Source organism: Arachis stenosperma, chromosome 7, assembly GCF_014773155.1.
Source record: "Arachis stenosperma cultivar V10309 chromosome 7, arast.V10309.gnm1.PFL2, whole genome shotgun sequence".
NCBI lineage: Eukaryota > Viridiplantae > Streptophyta > Magnoliopsida > Fabales > Fabaceae > Arachis > Arachis stenosperma.
Window position 1 is genome coordinate 36,176,972 of NC_080383.1, and position 21,364 is coordinate 36,198,335.

General features: G+C 30.4%; 1 protein-coding gene and 1 pseudogene across 1 annotated transcript; both read left to right on the forward strand.

Annotated features, from left to right (window-relative positions):
* Positions 1–287: 287 nt before the first annotated feature.
* On the forward strand, positions 288–2,432 carry LOC130939702 (uncharacterized). Its single transcript, XM_057867792.1, has 6 exons — positions 288–1,019; positions 1,122–1,145; positions 1,235–1,304; positions 1,404–1,798; positions 2,079–2,208; positions 2,254–2,432. Exons 1-6 carry the CDS (start codon positions 288–290, stop codon positions 2,430–2,432), a joined length of 1,530 nt encoding a protein of 509 aa, XP_057723775.1.
* A 29-nt stretch (positions 2,433–2,461) lies between these two features.
* On the forward strand, positions 2,462–4,514 carry LOC130939704 (uncharacterized; annotated as a pseudogene).
* Positions 4,515–21,364: the final 16,850 nt, after the last annotated feature.

The window sequence follows — 21,364 nt, forward strand, 5'->3', positions numbered from 1 at the left end:
ATCTTTTTTTTTATGATCACTATAATGGAAGTAATTCTTTGTATTTATAATAAACAAAGTACTATTTTTTTAGTTGTTACAAAATTAATCATTTTTTGATTTTCATTAGGAATGTAACCAAATATATGTAAATTTAATACGAGTACAGAAATCAGACAAAATATTTGAGCATCCCACAATTGTGCTCGAAATTTCAAGAGGATGCAACAATAATTCAAACTTCGCTACCAATCCCAACGACATGTAATTACTGTAACGCACGTTTATTTCACCATGAGACGTTCAAGATGTGTGGTAATGGGGGAAAAGTCTCTCTTCCCCGAGTAAATGCTCCTCAAGAATTGCTTGAAATCTTCCTAGACCCCTCTACAGAAGGAAGCCATTTTAGAAAACATATTTGTAGATACAATCATGTATTTTCTTTTACTTCATGTGGTGTGCACATAGACAAACAACTAGCTATAACAGGTCGTGGTATATATACATTTTGTGCTCAAGGCTCAATATATCACAGTATAGGGGGATTTTATCTGGATCAGGGCACGCGACCACGTTTTTTGCAACTGTACATATATGATACTGAGCACAAGTTGCAGAATAGGATGCTAGAGAACACGCAACTACATAAAATATTGGTTTTCAAGTTACAACAATTGCTATACCGGTATAATCCTTTTCTCCATGTGTTTCGCCAGCTTGCACAATGGTCAAATGTACATGAGTGTAGTTTGGTCATTAGAAAGAGGCCTGCTAATCAGCCACAATATAGTCTTCCAACTACGTCGCAGGTAGCAGCTATAATTGTTGGTGATGACATTGAAACAATGATTCGTGGGCAAGATATTAAGGTGCAAACTCATACTGGTAGCCTACGAAGGATTCAGAAATTCGTTGCCTATTACGATCCACTACAGTATCCTCTTCTTTTTCCATTTGGAACTCATGGATGGGATATCAATACTCGAAGTCAAAGTGGCGGCAAAGTATCATGCCGAACATATAATAGCTATATGCTCCAGGTACAAATACCTATTTCCTATGCAGTATAGACTTTAATAAAATTCTGCCAAAAAATTGTTCAATGTATCTAATCTTTTGTGCAAATTCTTAAAAATTTGTAGATCTGTCCCGATGATCATTCCACCGTATTGCAAGAAAGGTGACTACTACAACAATATGTTGTTGATAACTATGTGAAAATTGAAACCAAAAAGTTAAGATGGGTTCGAACTAGACAGAAGAAATTACGGCTGAATTATACCAAGGCTTACAAGATGCCTTGCACACAGGAGAAATCAATGCAAGTAAATATAGTTGTATCTAATTGCTACTTCGTAAATCATTAAGAATTACCCAAAATAATTATTAAAACTAATAATATTTCTCTCTATATTTGTCTCCAGAAAATGTTGGAAGAAAAAGAACAATATTACCATCGTCGTTCATTGGTAGCCGTCGTGATATGACCCAACAATATGAAGATGGAATGGCAATTGTTCTTAAAGAGGGCAAGCCAGATATTTTTCTCACAATGACATGCAATCCATCTTGGACTGAAATAACTTCAGAACTCAACCCAGTTCAAACTCTACAAGATCGTCCAGATCTAACAACAAGAATTTTTCGAGCCAAATTTGAACAGCTGAAAGAGGATGTAATTACTAAGGGTGTCTTGGGAAAGGTGAAGAGCTATATTTATGTCACTGAGTTTCAAAAAAGAGGGTTGCCACATGTACATATGTTACTAATCTTAGAAAATAATGTCAAGTTAATTGACCCGGAGCATTATGATAGTTTGGTAAGTGCAGAGATACCATCTAAAGAAGTAGAACCACACCTACATGATGCAATACTAAAACATATTATTCATGGTCCTTGCGAAACACTTGATCAAAGAGTTCGCAGTAAAAACACAAAGAAGTGACTACTCATATCCGCAATATAAGCGACGATTCGACACACCAATACCAATTAACCAAAATATCACAGTTAACAATAGATGGGTAGTTCCATACAACCCTTGGCTACTACTAAAGTATGATTGCCATATTAATGTTGAGATATGTAATAGTATCAAGAGTATAAAGTATCTTTACAAGTATTGCTACAAAGGTCCAAACCGGGTTGCAATGGAAGTTCACAACGGTTCTAATGTTGACGAGGTCCAACAGTTTGTTGATGCAAGATGGATCGCTGTTCCAGAGGCATGTTGGAGAATATTTAAATTTAACCTTTACTGAATGTATCCATTAGTGGAAATGTTACAAATTCATTTGCCAAATCAACATCAAGTGAGCTTCTATGATCACCAAACCATTCCTGAAATACTTAATGATGATTATTTCTCTAAAACAATGCTCACTGAGTTCTTTGCCCTAAATCGTGAGGAGGACCAACAATCTAGGCATCTTCTGTACAGGGAAATTCCATAGTATTACACTTGGCACAACAAGGAAAAGGAATGGCGTCGACACAAGACACAGAGGAGATCATTGGTCAAATTTATACCGTATCACCTTTAGAAGGAGAAAAATTTTGTTTGCGTATTCTGTTATCTAATGTTAGAGGACCAATCAGTTGGGATGACTTGATAACAGTGAATGGGGTCCAATATTCATCCTTCAAGCAATTTGCTCAACACCGAGGATTGCTAGAGAATGACAATAGCATCCGTGCGTGTTTGGTTGAGGCTTCTGTTTTACGATTGCCATGTGCTTTACGAAGGTTGTTTGCAACCATCTTAATATTTTGTGAGCCTACATATGTAAGAAGCTTATGGGATGAATTTTTTTCATATATAGTGAATGATTATCCATCAACCAGCACTACAACAGCCTTAGTATTCACAAATCGGCTACTCAGGGATATAAATGATATACTCCTTCAGCATGAAAAACAGATTACACAATACAATTTGCCAGCTCTAACTCATGAAAATGACAATGAAAACTCGATACCCAGAGTTATCCAAGAAGAACTGTCGGTCGAAGTACCCTGGGAAGACCTGTGTTCCATAGAAAAATTGAACAATAACCAATCTAAAGCTTTCAAGTGCATTATGAATACAATTGATCGAAGAGAAAGTGGAGTGTTCTTTGATGATAGGCCACGAGGAGCAGGCAAAATATTTTTTTACAGTGCTATAGTTGCATAATTGAGAAATAAGGGTCATATTGTGTTGGTAACTGCATCATCAGGAATAGCTGCAACATTATTGCCTGGGGATCGAACAACTCATTCTAAGTTTAAGATCCCAATTAATGCAGAACCATCATACAGTTGCAACATAAGCAAACAGTCAGATCGTGCAAAGCTGATTAGACAAACAATGGCAATCATCTGGGATGAAGCACCAATGGCAAATAAAGAATCAATGCAATCATTAGACCACACTTTGAGAGACATATTAGGAAACGATTTGCCACTTTGAGGAAAAGTTATGGTGATAGGAGGAGATTTTCGCCAAGTACTGCCTGTCATACCGAAAGGTAGTAAGTCACGAATGATTTCAGCTTCTATAGTTAAGTCTCATTTGTGGGCTTCCACTAAAATTCTCCATTTGCGACAAAATTTGCGATCTTCTAATAATCATGTTTTTGCTGAATATCTTATGCGAATTGGTGATGGAATTGAGCCCACCATACATGAAGACTTTGTACGGATACAAGAAAATATGGCAATTCCGTGGGAGGGTGAAACATCGTTACACAAGTTAATAGAAGAAATATTTCCAAACTTATAATCTCATGGGTGGGACGCATCTTACATGGTAGAAAGAGAAATATTGACGCCAAAAAATCATGATGTGCAACAGCTTAATGATATAATTATCAACCAGTTTTCAGGAGAAGAACAAAATTTAGTCTCATTTGATGAGGTAAAAGGAGATGCTAATAATTTATATCAACAAGAATACCTTAACTCATTTTCTACAGGTGGGTTGCCACCTCATATGTTGAAGGTAAAAAAGGGGCACCTTTAATGTTATTGAGAAACATAGACCCTAAGGCTGGCTTATGCAATGGTACAAGGTTACTGTGTCGTGAACTTTTCAAAACATGTTGGATGTAGAAATTTTAACCGGCCATCACTGTGCAAGAAGAGCTTTCTTGCCTCGAATAAAACACAAAACCACAGAGAATTCAGGACTTCCTTTTATACTTATCCCGAAGCAATTTCCTGTAAGGTTGAGTTTTGCAATAACAATAAATAAATCACAAGGACAAACCATTCCTAAAGTAGGGATCTATCTCCCTAAACATGTGTTTAGCCATGGCCAATTATATGTTGCTCTGTCTCGAAGTATTTCTCAGTCAACAACAAAAATTTTAGTCAAAGAAGGGAAAATAGATGGAACAAGTGGAGAATTTACCAGAAATGTAGTTTTTAAAGAAATATTATTACCTTCACTACAGGTAATTTATGTTCTTAGTAAGTGTGTGTGTAGTTACTTCTTAGTACAATTCAGTCTACATACGGCTCCAACAATATACAAGGTAATGCAATTATCGTAATTAGAATGTTATTGATATGCCTATTATCTATCCCCTTCTATGTTCTTCTTTTACTATTAAATAAAGGGAAAAAGTATATGCCTAAAATATTAAAAGGTTACTCTGAGATTGTAACAGAGATTATGTTTTCCATGTTGAATAAAGTTACAAAAAATAATTTTAAACCAATGATAATAAATTAAACATTTTTCCTATATTCCAACAACAAACTCACAGGAGCGGAACCAACTGATGTTAGTAAAGAACAACATTGCAGGTACCTATCATTAGATTAAGAAACCGCACAAAATAGAGATAATATTGGATAATTATATATTTGAATGCTCTACAAAGGGTTTAATGGCTTCTTTTGTTATGCATGTGTAGGAAATCCAATCTCAAATAAAAAATTTCAATTTTACATGTTTTATTTTTTTATTGTTAAATTGTCTTTCAAATATAACGAAATTTGTATTAGCATATGGTATATATTATTGATTTCTAAATTTTGTAGTTCTTCAAGGCTCAAAAATTTATTAATAAGGAGATGTATGAGGAATCGCTAAAGATTTTTACTCGGTACAAATTCGAAAATTACTTTAGGCTTATCTTAAAGTTTTTACTTATATTTTGATCTATAATTTCCAAAAAAAAAGACATAATTATTTTTCTTCTTTACACTTTTTGCAGGCAAACAAAGATTCTTCAAATATAGATCCGTACTTTGGCTTACCACTTAAAAAAAAGTCCCTAAACAAAGAAAAAAATAATTAATTATTGTAGAGGGTGGGGAATAATTAATTACATATACTTCATGCTACCACCGTGGTGTAGGTTTTAAAAAATAAAAGGTTACACATGCTACTGATCAAATTATATACAATTTAGAAACTTTTTTCATAATTTGTGGTTTTAATCAGAAATACATAATTGAGATTTACCTAGAAGATACATCACAAACAACATCTTGTGCGGTGATGATTTCATTCTGCGTGGTTTTCTTTTCCATCTCTTTCTTTTGTGTTGGATTTAATCTTAAAAAAAACACATGAATAATGTCAGATTCAGTTTTAAATAAGTTAACAATCAGTTAAAATTTTATAAATAATTGCTAACACGTAGACATAAAAAAGGTATGGTATGGAAGGAATAAATGTAAAAAAAATTAAAATAAAATAAAATTAGTCACCAAAAAAATTATTAAAAAAATGACGTTACGAACCTCTTTGAACTACTCCTAGTTGCACAACCAGTCATGGTGCTGCGTTATTCGTAACGTGAGTGCTGAAAAGGGTGGATAACAGAAAAAGATAAAACAAGTTAATGGGAAGGTTGAATAGTACCGACATTACTCTAACAGTTATTTATAATGTTTTCCATACTCGTTTGAAATTTAAAAAGTAATATTCTCTGAACAATAGGAGGTTTAAGTTAAATTTTTTTTAAAATTAATTTGACCACACATGCAAAATTTGTTACAAGATTTTTTTGGTGGCCTTTAACAATATTCAAATTAGAGTTACTTTTTGCACAAGGTGGCAAACCATTAAAATTTCAATTTAAAAACGTTGCCTTTCTTTCAAATTTTAATTTAAATTTTAAATATAATTTAGATGAATTAACTGATTAATTTCACTGTAAATTAAAATCTAAATTGATCATTTAATAAAAAAGGTTAAACATCTGTTTTTTATAATTTTTATCCTTTCTGAAAAATATATTCTATTAATTAACAAACGACTTAATTACAATATTATTATTATGTTTACAGATTACTGAACCTTTATAATGAATTCTATTTTGTAACTTTTTTTTCTATTTATCCAATTTGTTCAAATCCTGTACTTGTTATTACTTAAAAAAACCACTGTTGAAAAACAAAAGTGTATACTATATTTAGAAGAGCATGATAACTCTAAGTACTTTTGAACACATGGCTGAATGCAAGTGGCATTCAAACTAAATTAGAAGAGCATTATAGCTTCAACTGCTTCATAAAATGTTTTTAATGAAATAATTTAATGTCAACTAATTTTAGCTGAATGAACTGAATTAATTTTTTTTAAATTTTAAAACGACGATTAAGTTATTATTTGATAACAATAGAAATTGATATATTTAATTTTTAGCATGAATATTTTTGGCATGAGTATTTAATTTTTTTTGTTTTTTGTTTATATTTTCTGTTGTTGGTAGAACAAACAAAGACCCTTGGATCATAACTAACTAATAGGAGTTAGAAAAAATTGTAGCATATATACATTTACTTAAGAAAATAAAAAAATTTAACCCAATCTTATCTTCAAGGAACCCAAAAAAATATGAAAGCAGGAATTGGAGAGCACGGACGGCGAGCGAGATCGACTGATGGGCAACGGCAGTGGCTCGAAAAGAGGCTAGGGTTGGAGAAGGAGTGGCTGAAATCAATAAATCATTCACAAAGTTAAAAATAGCAACATCAGCACAGCCAAATATCAATTAATCAACCATAATTCCATAGCTAAAATCAATAAGGCAACACACAACCATAATTTGGAGGTTTCACACGTTGGATCGGATCGTTTTATTCGCCGGTTCCCGGTTAAACAGAAAATAATGTAACAGAAAATAAATCGTAGCTTTAAAAAATAATCAACATACTTTTACCAAACTGCAATATTTGAATAAGATATTTTTAAATAAATTAAAAAAAATTGTCACTTAAATTAAAAATTGAGTGTATTTTTCAAGTGTGGAAAACATTATGTAGATTGAAAACAAGTTGAATTTTGTAACTTTAAATTTGATTTGTACAAAATTCAATATTTGAAATTATAATTTTTGAATAAACGCAATCATTAGCCCTTATAAATTCAGCGTACATAGATCATAGATAGTCAAAAATTTTTATAACTTAGCTATTTATACGAGAAAAATCTTAGTTAATTTTAACGTGAATTAACTATTATCACAAAAACATGGCTTCGAAGGGGAGAGGTAGGAGGCCAAGCAAGGGAAGAGATAGATCTACCATCAATGTCCAAAGCAAATCAACAGAGCCTTGTATAAACATCATGGACAAGAATAGGACAAAGCAGAGGAAAAGAACGCTGAAACAAACGATAGATACATCATCAAGGTAACCGGTCCAATTTTATTGTACAACTAAATATGATCGTTATATTATGATCGGTCTATGTGAATAACAGATCTATGCCAAATTTTGTGTTTTTCTTAACATTAATTTAATTCTTAATTATTATCCCATACTATTTAATATAATAGAAAAAAACTGTTTTATTATTTATTAGTACATATCTTTAGTACAAGATTTTAAACATTTTCCGAAATTTTGTAGATTATTTTTAATTACAATTTTTAAAACCTGAATCATTCTTTCCTGTGTAAATAATTATTTTGCAACATAACTCATGGAAAAATATATTAGATTAATATTTCAGTGTATATTTCGAAAAGAACGATGTAATGATTTTTTCAACTTCAAAAAGCTACACTACTCATATATGTTCCATGTTTATGACTATGAATATATTAGAATAAAAACTATTTATATGTTTATGCTTTCAATTTTATTATTTTCGATATTGTAATGCCTAAAAGATATAAATTGTATTTTTTAGTTAAAAAGAAAAAAATAAAGTACATTCTTTGTGATAAATTTTTTATACAAATTAATTTTCATTAAATTTTATGTATTCTTTGGAATACGATATTAAAGCTTATTAATTATTTAGTATCTGTTGATGCTTTAAATATATGTTCGTAATTTGTGTGTTATGTGCAACATTTAAAATACAGCTTTCATGGAAGTTTAAATACGAGTAACAAGAAACAAAAGGAGGTGAACTTGCCCCTTAACAAGAACCAGTCTCAATATGTTGAAGCTCACTCACCACCAAACTACAACCAGTACGACCACCAGCATGAAATTATTTTTTCTAATGCAGTTGATAAGATGACAACAGCCATAACCTCTCCGACGAAAATCCTTGAAAAACAAAACCAAATGGCTTATCCATTGTACGCTGTTAATAGAACTAGATCGAAAAATTCATACATAAAAAATTTAGCTATTAATAATACGACAAATATTAGTAATTCAAAAACTTATAACAAAGTTGACATAGATAAATAATGAGCAAATTCATTCAATCCCAAGAATGTCATAAAACAGTCGTATAACCCACCCTACACAAATTCTTCCCTGGCAACAATTCGGATAACAACGCAAACGATGTTACTCTCAAGGAGCTCTTCAAACCAAATGTCTCCCTACGAAGATCATCTGAATTAGATTGGAATTCAAATACAGGAATATATATTGGTAAAAAGGGTACCTCATCATTTGCGTTGCCGCGGCGTTCATGTGGCCCAAAAATTCCACAGGTATGTATATAAAAACATGAACTTGTATTGTGATGACAGTGTTTAGTATTACTATTTTTAATTTTATTGTTTAATTACACATGATGATGGCTTTGTGTTTGCAGTAGATACCTATTAGTTATAGACCACTGTAGGACATGATTCTAATGACGGATGAGCTTGCTTGTGCCGCTTATATTTTTGGCCCGGATTTAAGGTTCCAAGTAAATCAGTAAATCCTTATAACACTATTCGATTTGATGCAAGTCTATTTTATACTTTGGTAACAATTTTCTGAACTAAATATTTGCATGTGTATTCGTAAAGGGATGAAGTACTAGTGTCAACTCGTACCTCATATGCAAATAAAGAAAGTTTAGTCACGTTAATTCCAGGAGAACAAGTCATTCAAGATGTAAATATTTATTTTTTATTATTTAACATGAAAAGTACAAAATGTTAATGTTATGTATCGTAAAATTAAAAATATACTAATGTATTTGTTTGTTGGTTATAGATTCCCTTATTTGCATTCTCACACAAGGGCATAAAAAGCTTAACAAATTGCCATCCTTATGGTTTCTGCCAACAACCTTTTTGGTAAGTTTCAGTACAAAAATACCCCTAAAAAATTTGTATTTGATATTTTATTTGGTTTAAGCTTCAAGCAGCATATGAATAATTTAATGTCATATTTTTTTATGATAATATAGTAAGCAACTAGCACTTACATGATCCAGACCACCCAATCAACTAAGGGAACAATATGCAGATAACTACATGTATAAGATTGTGTACTTGTTAAGGATAAGTCCTTTAATTTTTAATAAATAAAATATGATTTATTTTAATCCAAATTGTATGTTTATCTTAATAGTATAGACTCACAATCCTTATTATTTTGTAAATAAGTAGATTTTTGTCCCCATCAACGACTTCAATGAGCATTGGTTCTTAATGATCGTAGACATGAAAAAAGAAAAGATCTTTGTGCTTGATTCTTGTAAAATACCAGACAGAAACTATGGTAGGCTATTATCTGTTGAAACCATGGTAAATGGTTCAGTTTAATTTTTTTAAAAGTAAAATTAGTTTTTCAACTTTTATTCTTTATTAATTTTGAATGTTTTGTATATAACGAAAAAAACACCACATCGTTGAAATTACGATTTGAATTTATATTTTAATATCATTGCTATATTTGGTTTGTAAGTGATTTAGTAGTTTGTTTAATTTAAAATTAAGGCTCGTAAGTAATAATATTTGAATTGGTAGCTCAGACGGTTACACGATACGAAACTTAGAAATCTGAGGTACAGTGATTTTACTAGAGTTATAGAAAGATTTGTGTTCTAACATTCGTTCAATGAATATAGCCTGTGTGACATAAAATATGGTTGGAAACTGTGTAGTGCAAGCAATGTAACGGGTTAATTTTTATTACCTGTCTAAAATGGTTAGATTATAAAAAATTTAAAAACTATTAATTCGATATTAGTGTTAACAAATGAACCTTAATTTCAAATTAAACAAACTACTAAATCACTTACAAACCGAATATAGCAGTGATCTTAAAATACAAATACAAATTCAAATTGTAATTTCAAACGATGTGGTGTTTTTTTAGTTATATACAAAACATTCAAAATTAATAGAGAATAAAATTTGAAAAACTAATTTTACTTTTAAAAAAATCAAACTGGATCACTTACCATGGTTTCAACTGATAATAGCCTACCATAGTTTCTGTCTGGTATTTTACAAGAATCAAGCACAAAGATCTTTTCTTTTTTATCTCTACGATCATCAGGAACCAATGTTAATTGAGGTCGTCGAAGAGGACAAAAATCTACTTATTTACAAAATAATGAGGATTGTAAGTCTATGCTATTAAGATAAACATACAATTTGGATTAAATAAATCATATTTTATTTACTAAAAATTAAAGGACTTACCCTTGACAAGTACTTAATCTTATAGATGTAGTTATCTGCATATTGTTCCCTTAGTTGATTGGGTGGTCTGGACCATGTAAGTGCTAGTTGCTGATTATATTGTCATAAAAAAATATGACATCAAATGATTCATATGCTGCTTGAAACTTAAACCAAACAAAATATCAAATACAAATTTTTTCGGGGTATTTTTGTACTGAAACTTACTGAAAAGGTTGTTGGCAGAAACCATACGGATGGCAATTTATTAAGCTTTTTATGCTCTTGTGTGAGAATGCAAGTAAGGGAATCTATAACCTACAAACAAATACATTTGTATATTTTTAATTTTACGATACATAACATTAACATTTTGTACTTTTCTTGTTAAATAATAAAAAATAAATATTTACATATTGAATGACTTGTTCTCCTGGAATTAACGTGGCTAAACTTTCTCTATTTGCATATGAGGTACGAGTTGACACTAGTACTTCATCCCTTTACAAATACACATGCAAATATTTAGTTCAGAAAATTGTTACCAAAGTATAAAATAGACTTGCATCAAATCGAATAGTGTTATAAGGATTTACTGATTTACTTAGAACTTTAAATCCGGGCCAAAAATATAAGCGGCACAAGCAAGTTCATCCGTCGTTAGAATCATGTCCTCCAGTAGTCTAAAACTAATGGGCATCCACTGCAAACACAAAGCCATCATCATGTGTAATTAAATAATAAAATTAAAAACAGTAATACTAAACACTGTCATCACAATATAAGTTCATGTTTTTATACACATACCTGTGAAATTTTCGGGCCACATGAACGTCGCGGCAACGCAAATAATGAGGTACCTTTTTTACCAATATATATTCCTGTATTTGAATTCCAATCTAATTCAGATGATCTTTGTGGGAAGACATTTGGTTTGAAGATCTCCTTGAGAGTAACATCGTTTGCGTTGTTATCCGAATTGTTGCCAGGGAAGAATTTGTGTAGGGTGGGTTGTAGGACTATTTTATGACATTCTTAGGATCGAATGAATTTGCTCATTATTTATCTATGTCAACTTTGTTATCAATTTTTTAATTACTGATATTTGTCGTATTATTAATAGCTAAATTTTCTATGTACGGATTGTCCGATCTAGTTCTATTAATAGCGTACAATGGATAAGCCATTTGGTTTTGTTTTACGAGCATTTTTATCAGAGAGATTATGGATGTTGTCATCTTATCAAACAGCATTAGTAAAAATAATTTCACGCTAGTGGTGGTACTGGTTGTAGTTGGGTGGTGAGTGATCTTCAACATGTTGAGGCTAGTTCTTGTTAAGGGGCGAGTTCACCTCCTTTTGTTTCTTATTACCCGTATTTAAACTTTCATGAAAGCTGTATTTTAAATGTTGCACATAAAACACAAATTACAAATATATATTTAAAGCATCAACAGATACTAAATAATTAATAAGCGTTAATATCGTATTCTAAAGAGTACATAAAATTTAATGAAAATTAATTTGTATAAAAAATTTATCACAAAGAATGCACTTTATTTTTTTCTTTTTAACTAAAAAAATACAATTTATATCTTTTAGGCATTACAATATCGAAAATAATAAAATTGAAAGCATAAACATATAAATAGTTTTTATTCTATTGTATTCATAGTCATAAACATGGAACATATATGAGAAGTGTAGCTTTTTGAAGTTGAAAAAATGATTACATCGTTCTTCACGAACCATACGCTAAAATATTAATCTAATACATTTTTCCATGAGTTATGTTGCAAAATAACTATTTACACAGGAAAGAATGATTCAGGTTTTAAAAATTGTAATTAAAAATAATCTACAAAATTTCGGAAAATGTTTAAAATCTTGTACCAAAGATATGTACTAATAAATAATAAAACAGTTTTTTTCTATTATATTAAATAGTACGGGATAATAATTAAGAATTAAATTAATGTTAAGAAAAACACAAAATTTGCCATAGATCTGTTATTCACATAGATCGATCATAATATAACGACCATATTTAGTTGTAAAATAAAATTGGACCGGTTACCTTGATGATGTATCTATTGTTTGTTTCAGCGTTCTTTTCCTCTGCTTTGTCCTATTCTTGTCCATGATGTTTATACAAGCCTCTGTTGATTCATTTGTGATATTGATGGTAGATCTATCTCTTCCCTTGCTCGGCCTTCTACCTCTCCCCTTCGAAGACATGTTTTTGTGATAATAGTTAATTTAAGTTAAAATTAACTAAGATTTTTCTCGTACAAATAGCTAAGTTATAAAAACTTTTGACTATGATCTAGGTACTCCGAATTTATAAGGGCCAATGATTGCGTATATTCAAAAATTATAATTTCAAATATTGAATTTTGTACAAATCAAATTTAAAGTTACGAAATTCAATTTGTTTTCAATCTACATAATATTGCCCACATTTGAAAAATACACTCAATTTTTAAATTAAAGTGACAGTTTTTTAAATTTATTTAAAAATATCTTATTGAAATATTGCAGTTTGGTAAAAGTATGTTAATTATTTTTGAAAGCTACGATTTATTTTCTGTTACATTATTTTCTGTTCAACCGGGAACCGACGAATAAAATGGTCTGGTCCAACGTGTGAAATCTCCAAATTATGGTTGTGTGTTGCCTTATTGATTTTAGCTATGGAATTATGGTTGATTAATTGATATTTGGTTGTGCTGATGTTGCTGTTTTTAACTTTGTGAATGATTTATTAATTTTAGCCACTCCACCTTCTCCAACCTTAGCCTTTCTTATTTTTTTGGTTTCTTTGAAGATAAGATTGGGTTGAATTTTTTTATTTTCTTAACAAATGTATATATGCTGGAATTTTTTCTAGCTCCTATTAGTTAGTTATGATTTGAGGGTCTTTGTTTGTTCTACCAACAACAAAAAATATAAACAAAAAACAAAAAAAATTAAATACTCATGCCAAAAATACTCATGCTAAAAATTAAATATATCAATTTCTATTGTTATCAAATAATAACTTAATCGTCGTTTTGAAATTTTAAAATAATTAATTCAGTTCATTCAGTTAAAATTAGTTGACATTAAATTATTTTATTGAAAACATTTATGAAGCAGTTGAAGCTATGATGCTCTTCTAATTTAGTTCGAATGCCACTTGCATTCAGCCATGTGTTCAAAAGTACTTAGAGTTATCATGCTCTTCTAAATATAGTATACACTTTTGTTTTTCAACAGTGGTTTTTTTAAGCAATAACAAGTATAGGATTTGAACGAATTAGATAAATAGAAAAAAAAGGTTATAAAATAGAGTTCATTATAAAGGTTCGGTAATCTGTAAATATAATATTAATATTGCAATTAAGTCGTTTGTTAATTAATATAATATATTTTTTGAAAAGGATAAAAATGATAAAAAATAGAGGTTTAACTTTTTTTTATTAAATGATCAATTTAGATTTTAATTTATGGTGAAATTAATCAGTTAATTCATTTGGATTATATTTAAAATTTAAATTAAAATTTGAAAGAAAGGCAAATTTTTTAAATTGAAAATTTAACGGTTTGCCACCTTGTACATAAAGTAACTTAAATTTGAATATTGTTAAATGCCACCGAAAAAATCTTGTAACAAATTTTGCATGTGTGGTCGAATTAATTTAAAAATAAAAAAATTGAACTTAAACCTCCTATTGTTTAGAGAGTATTACTTTTTAAATTTCAAACGAGCATGAAAAACATTATAAATAACTGTTAGAGTAATGTCGGTACTATTCAGCCTTCTCATTAACTTGTTTTATCTTTTTCTATTATCCACCCCTTTTCAACACTCACGTTAAAAATAACGCAGCACCATGACTGGTCGTGCAACTAAGAGTAGTTCAAAGAGGTTCGTAACGTCATTTTTTTAATAATTTTTTGGTGACTAATTTTATTTTATTTTAATTTTTTTTACATTTATTCCTTCCATACCATACCTTTTTTATGTCTACGTGTTAGCAATTATTTATAAAATTTTAACTGATTGTTAACTTATTTAAAACTGAATCTAACATTATTCATATGTTTTTTTTAAGATTAAATCCAACGCAAAAGAAAGAGATGAAAAAAAAAACCACGTAGAATGAAATCATCACCGCACAAGATGCTGTTTGTGATGTATCTTCTAGGTAAATCTCAATTATGTATTCTTGATTAAAACCCCAAATTATGAAAAAAATATCTAAATTGTATATAATTTATTTAGTAACATGTGTAACCTTTTATTTTTTAAAACCTACACCACAGTGGTAGCACGAAATATATGTAATTAATTATTCCCCACCCTCTAGTATAATTAATATGTAACAACCTATCTCACACTACCAAAGCACAAATCAAAAGAATATGCGTACTTTTGTGATAAAAACAATCCTATTATTTTTAAATTAAAATGTTGTGGTTCTAAAACATGATAAAAAAAGTATATTATATTCAGTTCTAAGATTACTAATGAATGTACTTGTATTGCTTTCAAAATGATTTACAATAAAATAAACGTTAATCATAATTTCAAAAATTTACGAAAAAAGAATAGGAAATTTATTCAAAATATTATAATCTAAATAATTTAAATACATGTACTTGTGTTCATTAATACGAATACATTTATTTAAATTAAACCATCAAACTAATAAGAGTACATACTTTTAAAAAATTTTAATATAAAAAATTCCATCGTGTTTATTGTGCAGATAAAATTTAACTGTTTCAAGCCGTTATTTTTTTAAATCGACTAAATAAAATTAATGAAATGAATATAATAATACGACGATAAACAACTTTATAAAACTAAATTAAATTTATTAATTTGAAGTATATCTATTTAAATTCTAGATAATACAATAAAAAATAAAATCCTAAGAAAAATGTGATAAAAGAGTGATATGTTGTTCAAATGTAATAATATTTGTAATATTATATCAATTTAATTAATTAATTAAAATTTTTTTAAATATCAATTACGTATAAAAGAGTGATATGTTGTTCAAAAAATCTTATAAACTATCTCTTTATTCTTTTAAAAATGTAAGATGTTTCATTCCACTAGTCATTGTTCAAGAAATACTTGATATTAATCAACTACAACATTTCAATTAATCAAGCTGGAGCGGACAGGTTTACTAGTTACATCTTGGTTAAAATTTGTACTGTATTAATAATTTTTATGCATAAAATAATTAAGTAACCATGACTAAATATTTAAAATTAACAACTATATAATTTCACAATAGTAAAAGTCAATTGTCTTAAAATTATTTTTTTAGTATTCGTTTATTAGTTTTATTTTTTACATATTAAGATTGTGTAAAGTAAATTATTATTAAATAGATTCTTCTTATGCTATTTTTTTTGTATTTTCTCACAAGAAGAGACCTGTATGACAGTCTAAAACAAAAGAAACTGTTAACTATAATTTGATTTCGCACTTATGTAGCCAAACTCTTTCCAAGGAGAACACGCAAGCCTCCTTCGACAATTTATTTGTCAGCAATCAACATTTAAATTTACTCTCAGATCCTATGTATCAGTGTTTAACTGAATACAATGATTAAAAGATTTTGAGGGTGAAACAAGAGGTCCAAAGAACGATACGCCAAAAGTTTTAGAATTTGGCCCAAACATTAACTCCTCTTGCAAATAGGGTAATGTCTACTGCTGGAGGTGAAGAAGGAAATGGCAATAAGGTAAGTAACAAAAATTAGTTATCTCTATTTTAAGTATTTTTTAAAGTTTGCCAACTGTGAATTTCATGGTTAATAGTAAGTGAATATAGTAACATATAAACAATAAAAAATTGTGTTTAATAAAACTGAAAATGATCAAAATAAATATTTGTAATGTATACATTTAATATGCAAGTAACTAATCGTGATGGACAACTGTATGAGTTGGATGTTGTCAAATGTGAAGTTAAAAGGTTGCGTTCATTGACAATACTAGTAAGTAAAAATTATTTTATTAGGATTATGTTCAGTATGAAGAATTTGCCTATGATTTCATAATTATTTATATTTCAGTTGATGTTTGAAATCCTCAAAGAAATGCTCGTCACTGAAAAAGAAGCAATGGTAACTATATATTTATATAATGCTAATGCCTCCCCCGAGTAAGTATCTTGTTAATATACATATAGATAAAAGTTGTTAGACATTTTATTTCATGGGGTCAGATTATTTATTTATTTATTTATTTTTACAACAGCGAGGAAATACTTGTACACAAAGGTGTAGATGGTTGTAGAAGATCATTCGATGCACTTAAGCCTATGCGATAGATAGATGCTAATGTAAAACTCTAAATTGCACTTAAAATTTTTTTTCTTAAACCTCTAATATTAATTTTATTTGTTATCTTTAATCTTGCTAGATATTAACAATGGTTGCATGCACAATGACTCATGAGGAAAAAATTCATTCCGGAGGTCCAAAGATATGGTTTCTTCCGCCTAGGGTCTCAGTAAGTCATATGAAGTCAAAGTTTACTATATGCTGTCATAAAAAAAACCATTTTGAATTGCAATTTTCCTTGATTGTAAAACTCATTAGGAACAAGCATTTTCGTTTTGCTACCCACCAATAGCTGTGGTAATAGACCATTCAGTATATTTATCTGATGTTAGCAGCTTATCAAAGGTAGCTAATGTATTTGTTTTAAATTTGAAATCTACCAATTTACTATCATTTGCCACAATATGTTTTTTATAATCTTAAGTTTTTGTGATTTTTATATTTATGTACCAATTAAGGACAACTATAAACATTGGTACTTATTATGTGTTGACATGAAGAAGAGGAAGTTGATATGTGTAGATCCGATGCAACAAATATCAAGAAAAACCATAAGGGAGCGACAGATTCGACAACTAATGAGTCATTCATGCTTCTAAATTAAATTTGTTGCCCATAACTTATTTAATTTTCAGTAACAATTACTTATAATTATATTTCGTGTCAATGTAGTCAAATTTCATTGACTGGATGATTCATGAACAATTTCTCGATGAGAGATTAGAGGGCAAGTCAGATTTGGATGAAGTTGCATATCAACTCAGTGAATTTCGGATCTACTATCCACAGAATCTTCCACAACAAGAAAACTCGTAAGACAAGTTACTATATGAATTTAAGCAAATTCAAATAACTATCTAAGGAAAGTGAAGCTAATATTTTAATACGTATGCCTCAGGTTTGATTATGGAATATGGGTTGCTTGATGGCAACTATATACTGAGGCCAGAAATTCATTTATCATACCAGTGAGTATAACGTTATAATTGCTAACATTGTATCCTTATTAAATAGAATCTTCACTTATTTATTAATTTTACAACATGCATGCTGCCAGTGGATGATACTGCACGCATGCGATTGGCCTTAGATTTAGTGTTGAGTAATTACAATAAGGCCAAAGAAAACACCATCGATGCCGCAAGAAAATTGGTCACCAAAATAAATTGAAATGCATCCATTTATTATGTTCATGATATGAGTTTTATTAAATTGTCTAAATTTAAGATATTTTGAATTTTATACATTGATAGTGTTTGTTATTTTATTTTAGTAAGACTTTATATTAAAACCGTTTTCATTTATTTGTTTCTAATCCTGCCATTTTTTTCGGTAGTATTATGTTGTTTCCATTAATTTTACTAAAAATGCAAAATAAAAAGATGAAACGTTGCAACCTCATAATTGAATGAAGGGTTACACGACAAAAAATTACAATTTTACAGAAGTTATATATCAGAGGTTTTAATAAACTCCCGCACATTAACCCAAAAACTCTTTACGCCCTTTGTAATTTAATTGATAGGGGTTTTTGTTCTAAATAGTAGGGGTTCTAGAAACCCCCAAAAATTAAAATCTATGAGACTCAAATTATTCTCTCACGCACAAACCCGCCAAACCAAAACCCCAAAAGCCCCAAACCCGCCAAACCAAAAGCACCCACCCAAATTTGTGACCCTCTCTTCAGCCTTACCTGCAAATTGGCCATGACTTCTACTCCCCCAAGGCTCATCGCTGTTCATAGTGGCCCTCTTCTCCAACTGCTCTTCAGGTTAATGGGTTTGGTATTCTCTTTCTTCAATTGCTTTTGTTATTAGCTTTTGCTTCATATTCGCATCGCTAAGATTCTTCTCTATTTGTATCGCTGCTATTGTTCGCATTAGGTTGATGTTCATTTCTCTGTTGTTCGCTGCTCGTTAGTGTTTGTTGCTTCATTGTTTATTGTTCGATATTCACTATGGTTCTTCATTGTTCACAGCTTTTCCTTTATCAATCAAGGTAAATAATCGCTATTTTTTTTGGTATATGCTATCTTAATTAGATTATTCTAGTTTTTTAACCATGTTTTGATGTGTATTCTTACCTTTCAACTAATAAAATACTAAGATTTGGGATATTGAACTAGAACAGAGTTATGTTGTTCATGAATTAGAGAAGAGTTGTTCATCCCAATAATTAGGTTATGTATATAGTTTTTGGCTCAATAATAACAATCTGGTCTAATGTTATGCATTATTTTCTTGCAAGGCTCCACAATTTGCATGTCTTGTTTATCTATGATTCCAAATCTGATATCTTTCAAGCATGGTAATTGTGAAGAATTACCTTAATTGTCTAATATTGAACTTCTATGACAATCTACAATAAAGGAACATATTGTGCTCCTAATTTTATATATATTTATTGTAGTTGGCATAGGATCAGTCTCAAAGAGTAGTACTAGTATATAGTTTTGTTATGGAAAGTGCTTTAAATGAACTAAAATTAAGTTCAAGTTCTGTTATTGATAGGATAAGTCAAAAAGCAATTTCAAAATTTAATAGTAAATGAGTAAAATGACATAATCTTCCTAGTTCAATAAATGTCAATTCAATCAATGAATGCAAACTGTACAAAACATCAATAAAAGGTAATTAGTAAATGGTACAAAATTACCAATCATCCCAAAATCTGAATTATCTTCAATCTGCCATTCCAGTTTCAAAGGCCACAATAGGAGACTCAGCTGGTCTGGAACTCATCCCGGACTCTTCGTTACTTGTAGATGCACAAACGGGATATCGGGACCAGGACTTGATGTTTTCACTTGATTACTAAAAGCCAATTTAGCTGCTGAGGTTGGTGCTGTTCCACCACCAATGTTCCTATCTTTTTCCATTTTCTGCTGATTTTTCACACTATCATGTCGTTTGCACTTATCACAAACCGAACATCATCTTCCGTTACAAAAGCATAAAAATAACATAGTTTATAAATCCAAAACACAATATGCCGAATCACCATACAACGAAATTCTAGACATAATTGTAGTATGAAATACCTTAGTGAGGATGTCAAGATGGCTGCTGATATTCTTTTCTGTATCATTGTCTATCGGCTCTTTTGGAATTCTACCAGGAACATTAGGACAACTTTTGTTGTAGTGCCCTGTCACACTGCAGTTTGAACACCTTCTCTGTTGCTTAAATTTTGTGTTTTTCTTGGGAGCTCCCTTACTCTTCACTACCAATGGGTCAAAAACGTAGTCATCGTCTAAATTACCATTGCGTGGATATTTACCTCACTTTTGGAGTTTTGAAATTGTGTTGACAACATCATTCATTACTTCGACAAAATCACGTGAGTTCTTACATGCAATATCCATCAACCTAGAATATTCAACACCCAACACACCCAAACGACACTTTAGTACTTTATCATAATCACTTGGATCATCGACATTTGACTTCATGAAATCACTCTTGGCATTCTTCGTCCAACGCTTGCGCACTAAGCATTCTGGAATAACTTCAACGTGTTGGTGCTTTAGGCATGCGATATGTGCATGTAGGGAATCCCTCTATTTTCGAACCACAGACACTCACAACGAAGCATCCCCCCAACTCTGTCAAACTCAACCACATGATCAATCTCTGGCACTCCAAAACTGTTTCACTTGAAGTATAGTTTTCCACCATCCTGAATGACCAACTATATATTCATAGCACAAGCACCCTAAATTTCCTTCCTGACCTCCCGGAACATGTTACGAGTGAAAGTCTTTGCAGCAAAATCTTCAAGTGTCGGTAAAGAAGTCACAAGTACTGGATCGGTATATTTACTGTTGAACTCTGCAACTCTTTCATTGTTCCTGTAATGGCTAACACCGGTCTCCATGTTATTGATAAATTTAAGAAGGGTATCTTTCTTTCTCACATATGCTTTTATTAGAGAGTTATTCCCTTCACACTAGGATGTTGTCCTGATTTGCCTAACAAATTTGTCCCTCAAATATGTAAGATCCCATAAATTCCTCAACTAATACGTTTAGATGACCCAAGAGTTGCTTGATAAGTTATACCTCGCCACCATGTCTCCCCACATGACCTGAAACTCTTCAACACTCACATTAGCATAAATCAATTTCTTGAAGTCATATAGAAATCCATTGTTCTTAACCTTCTCACATGCATTCCTATGTAAGTGCCATGCACATAGTCCATATGTTGCATAAGGAAAGAC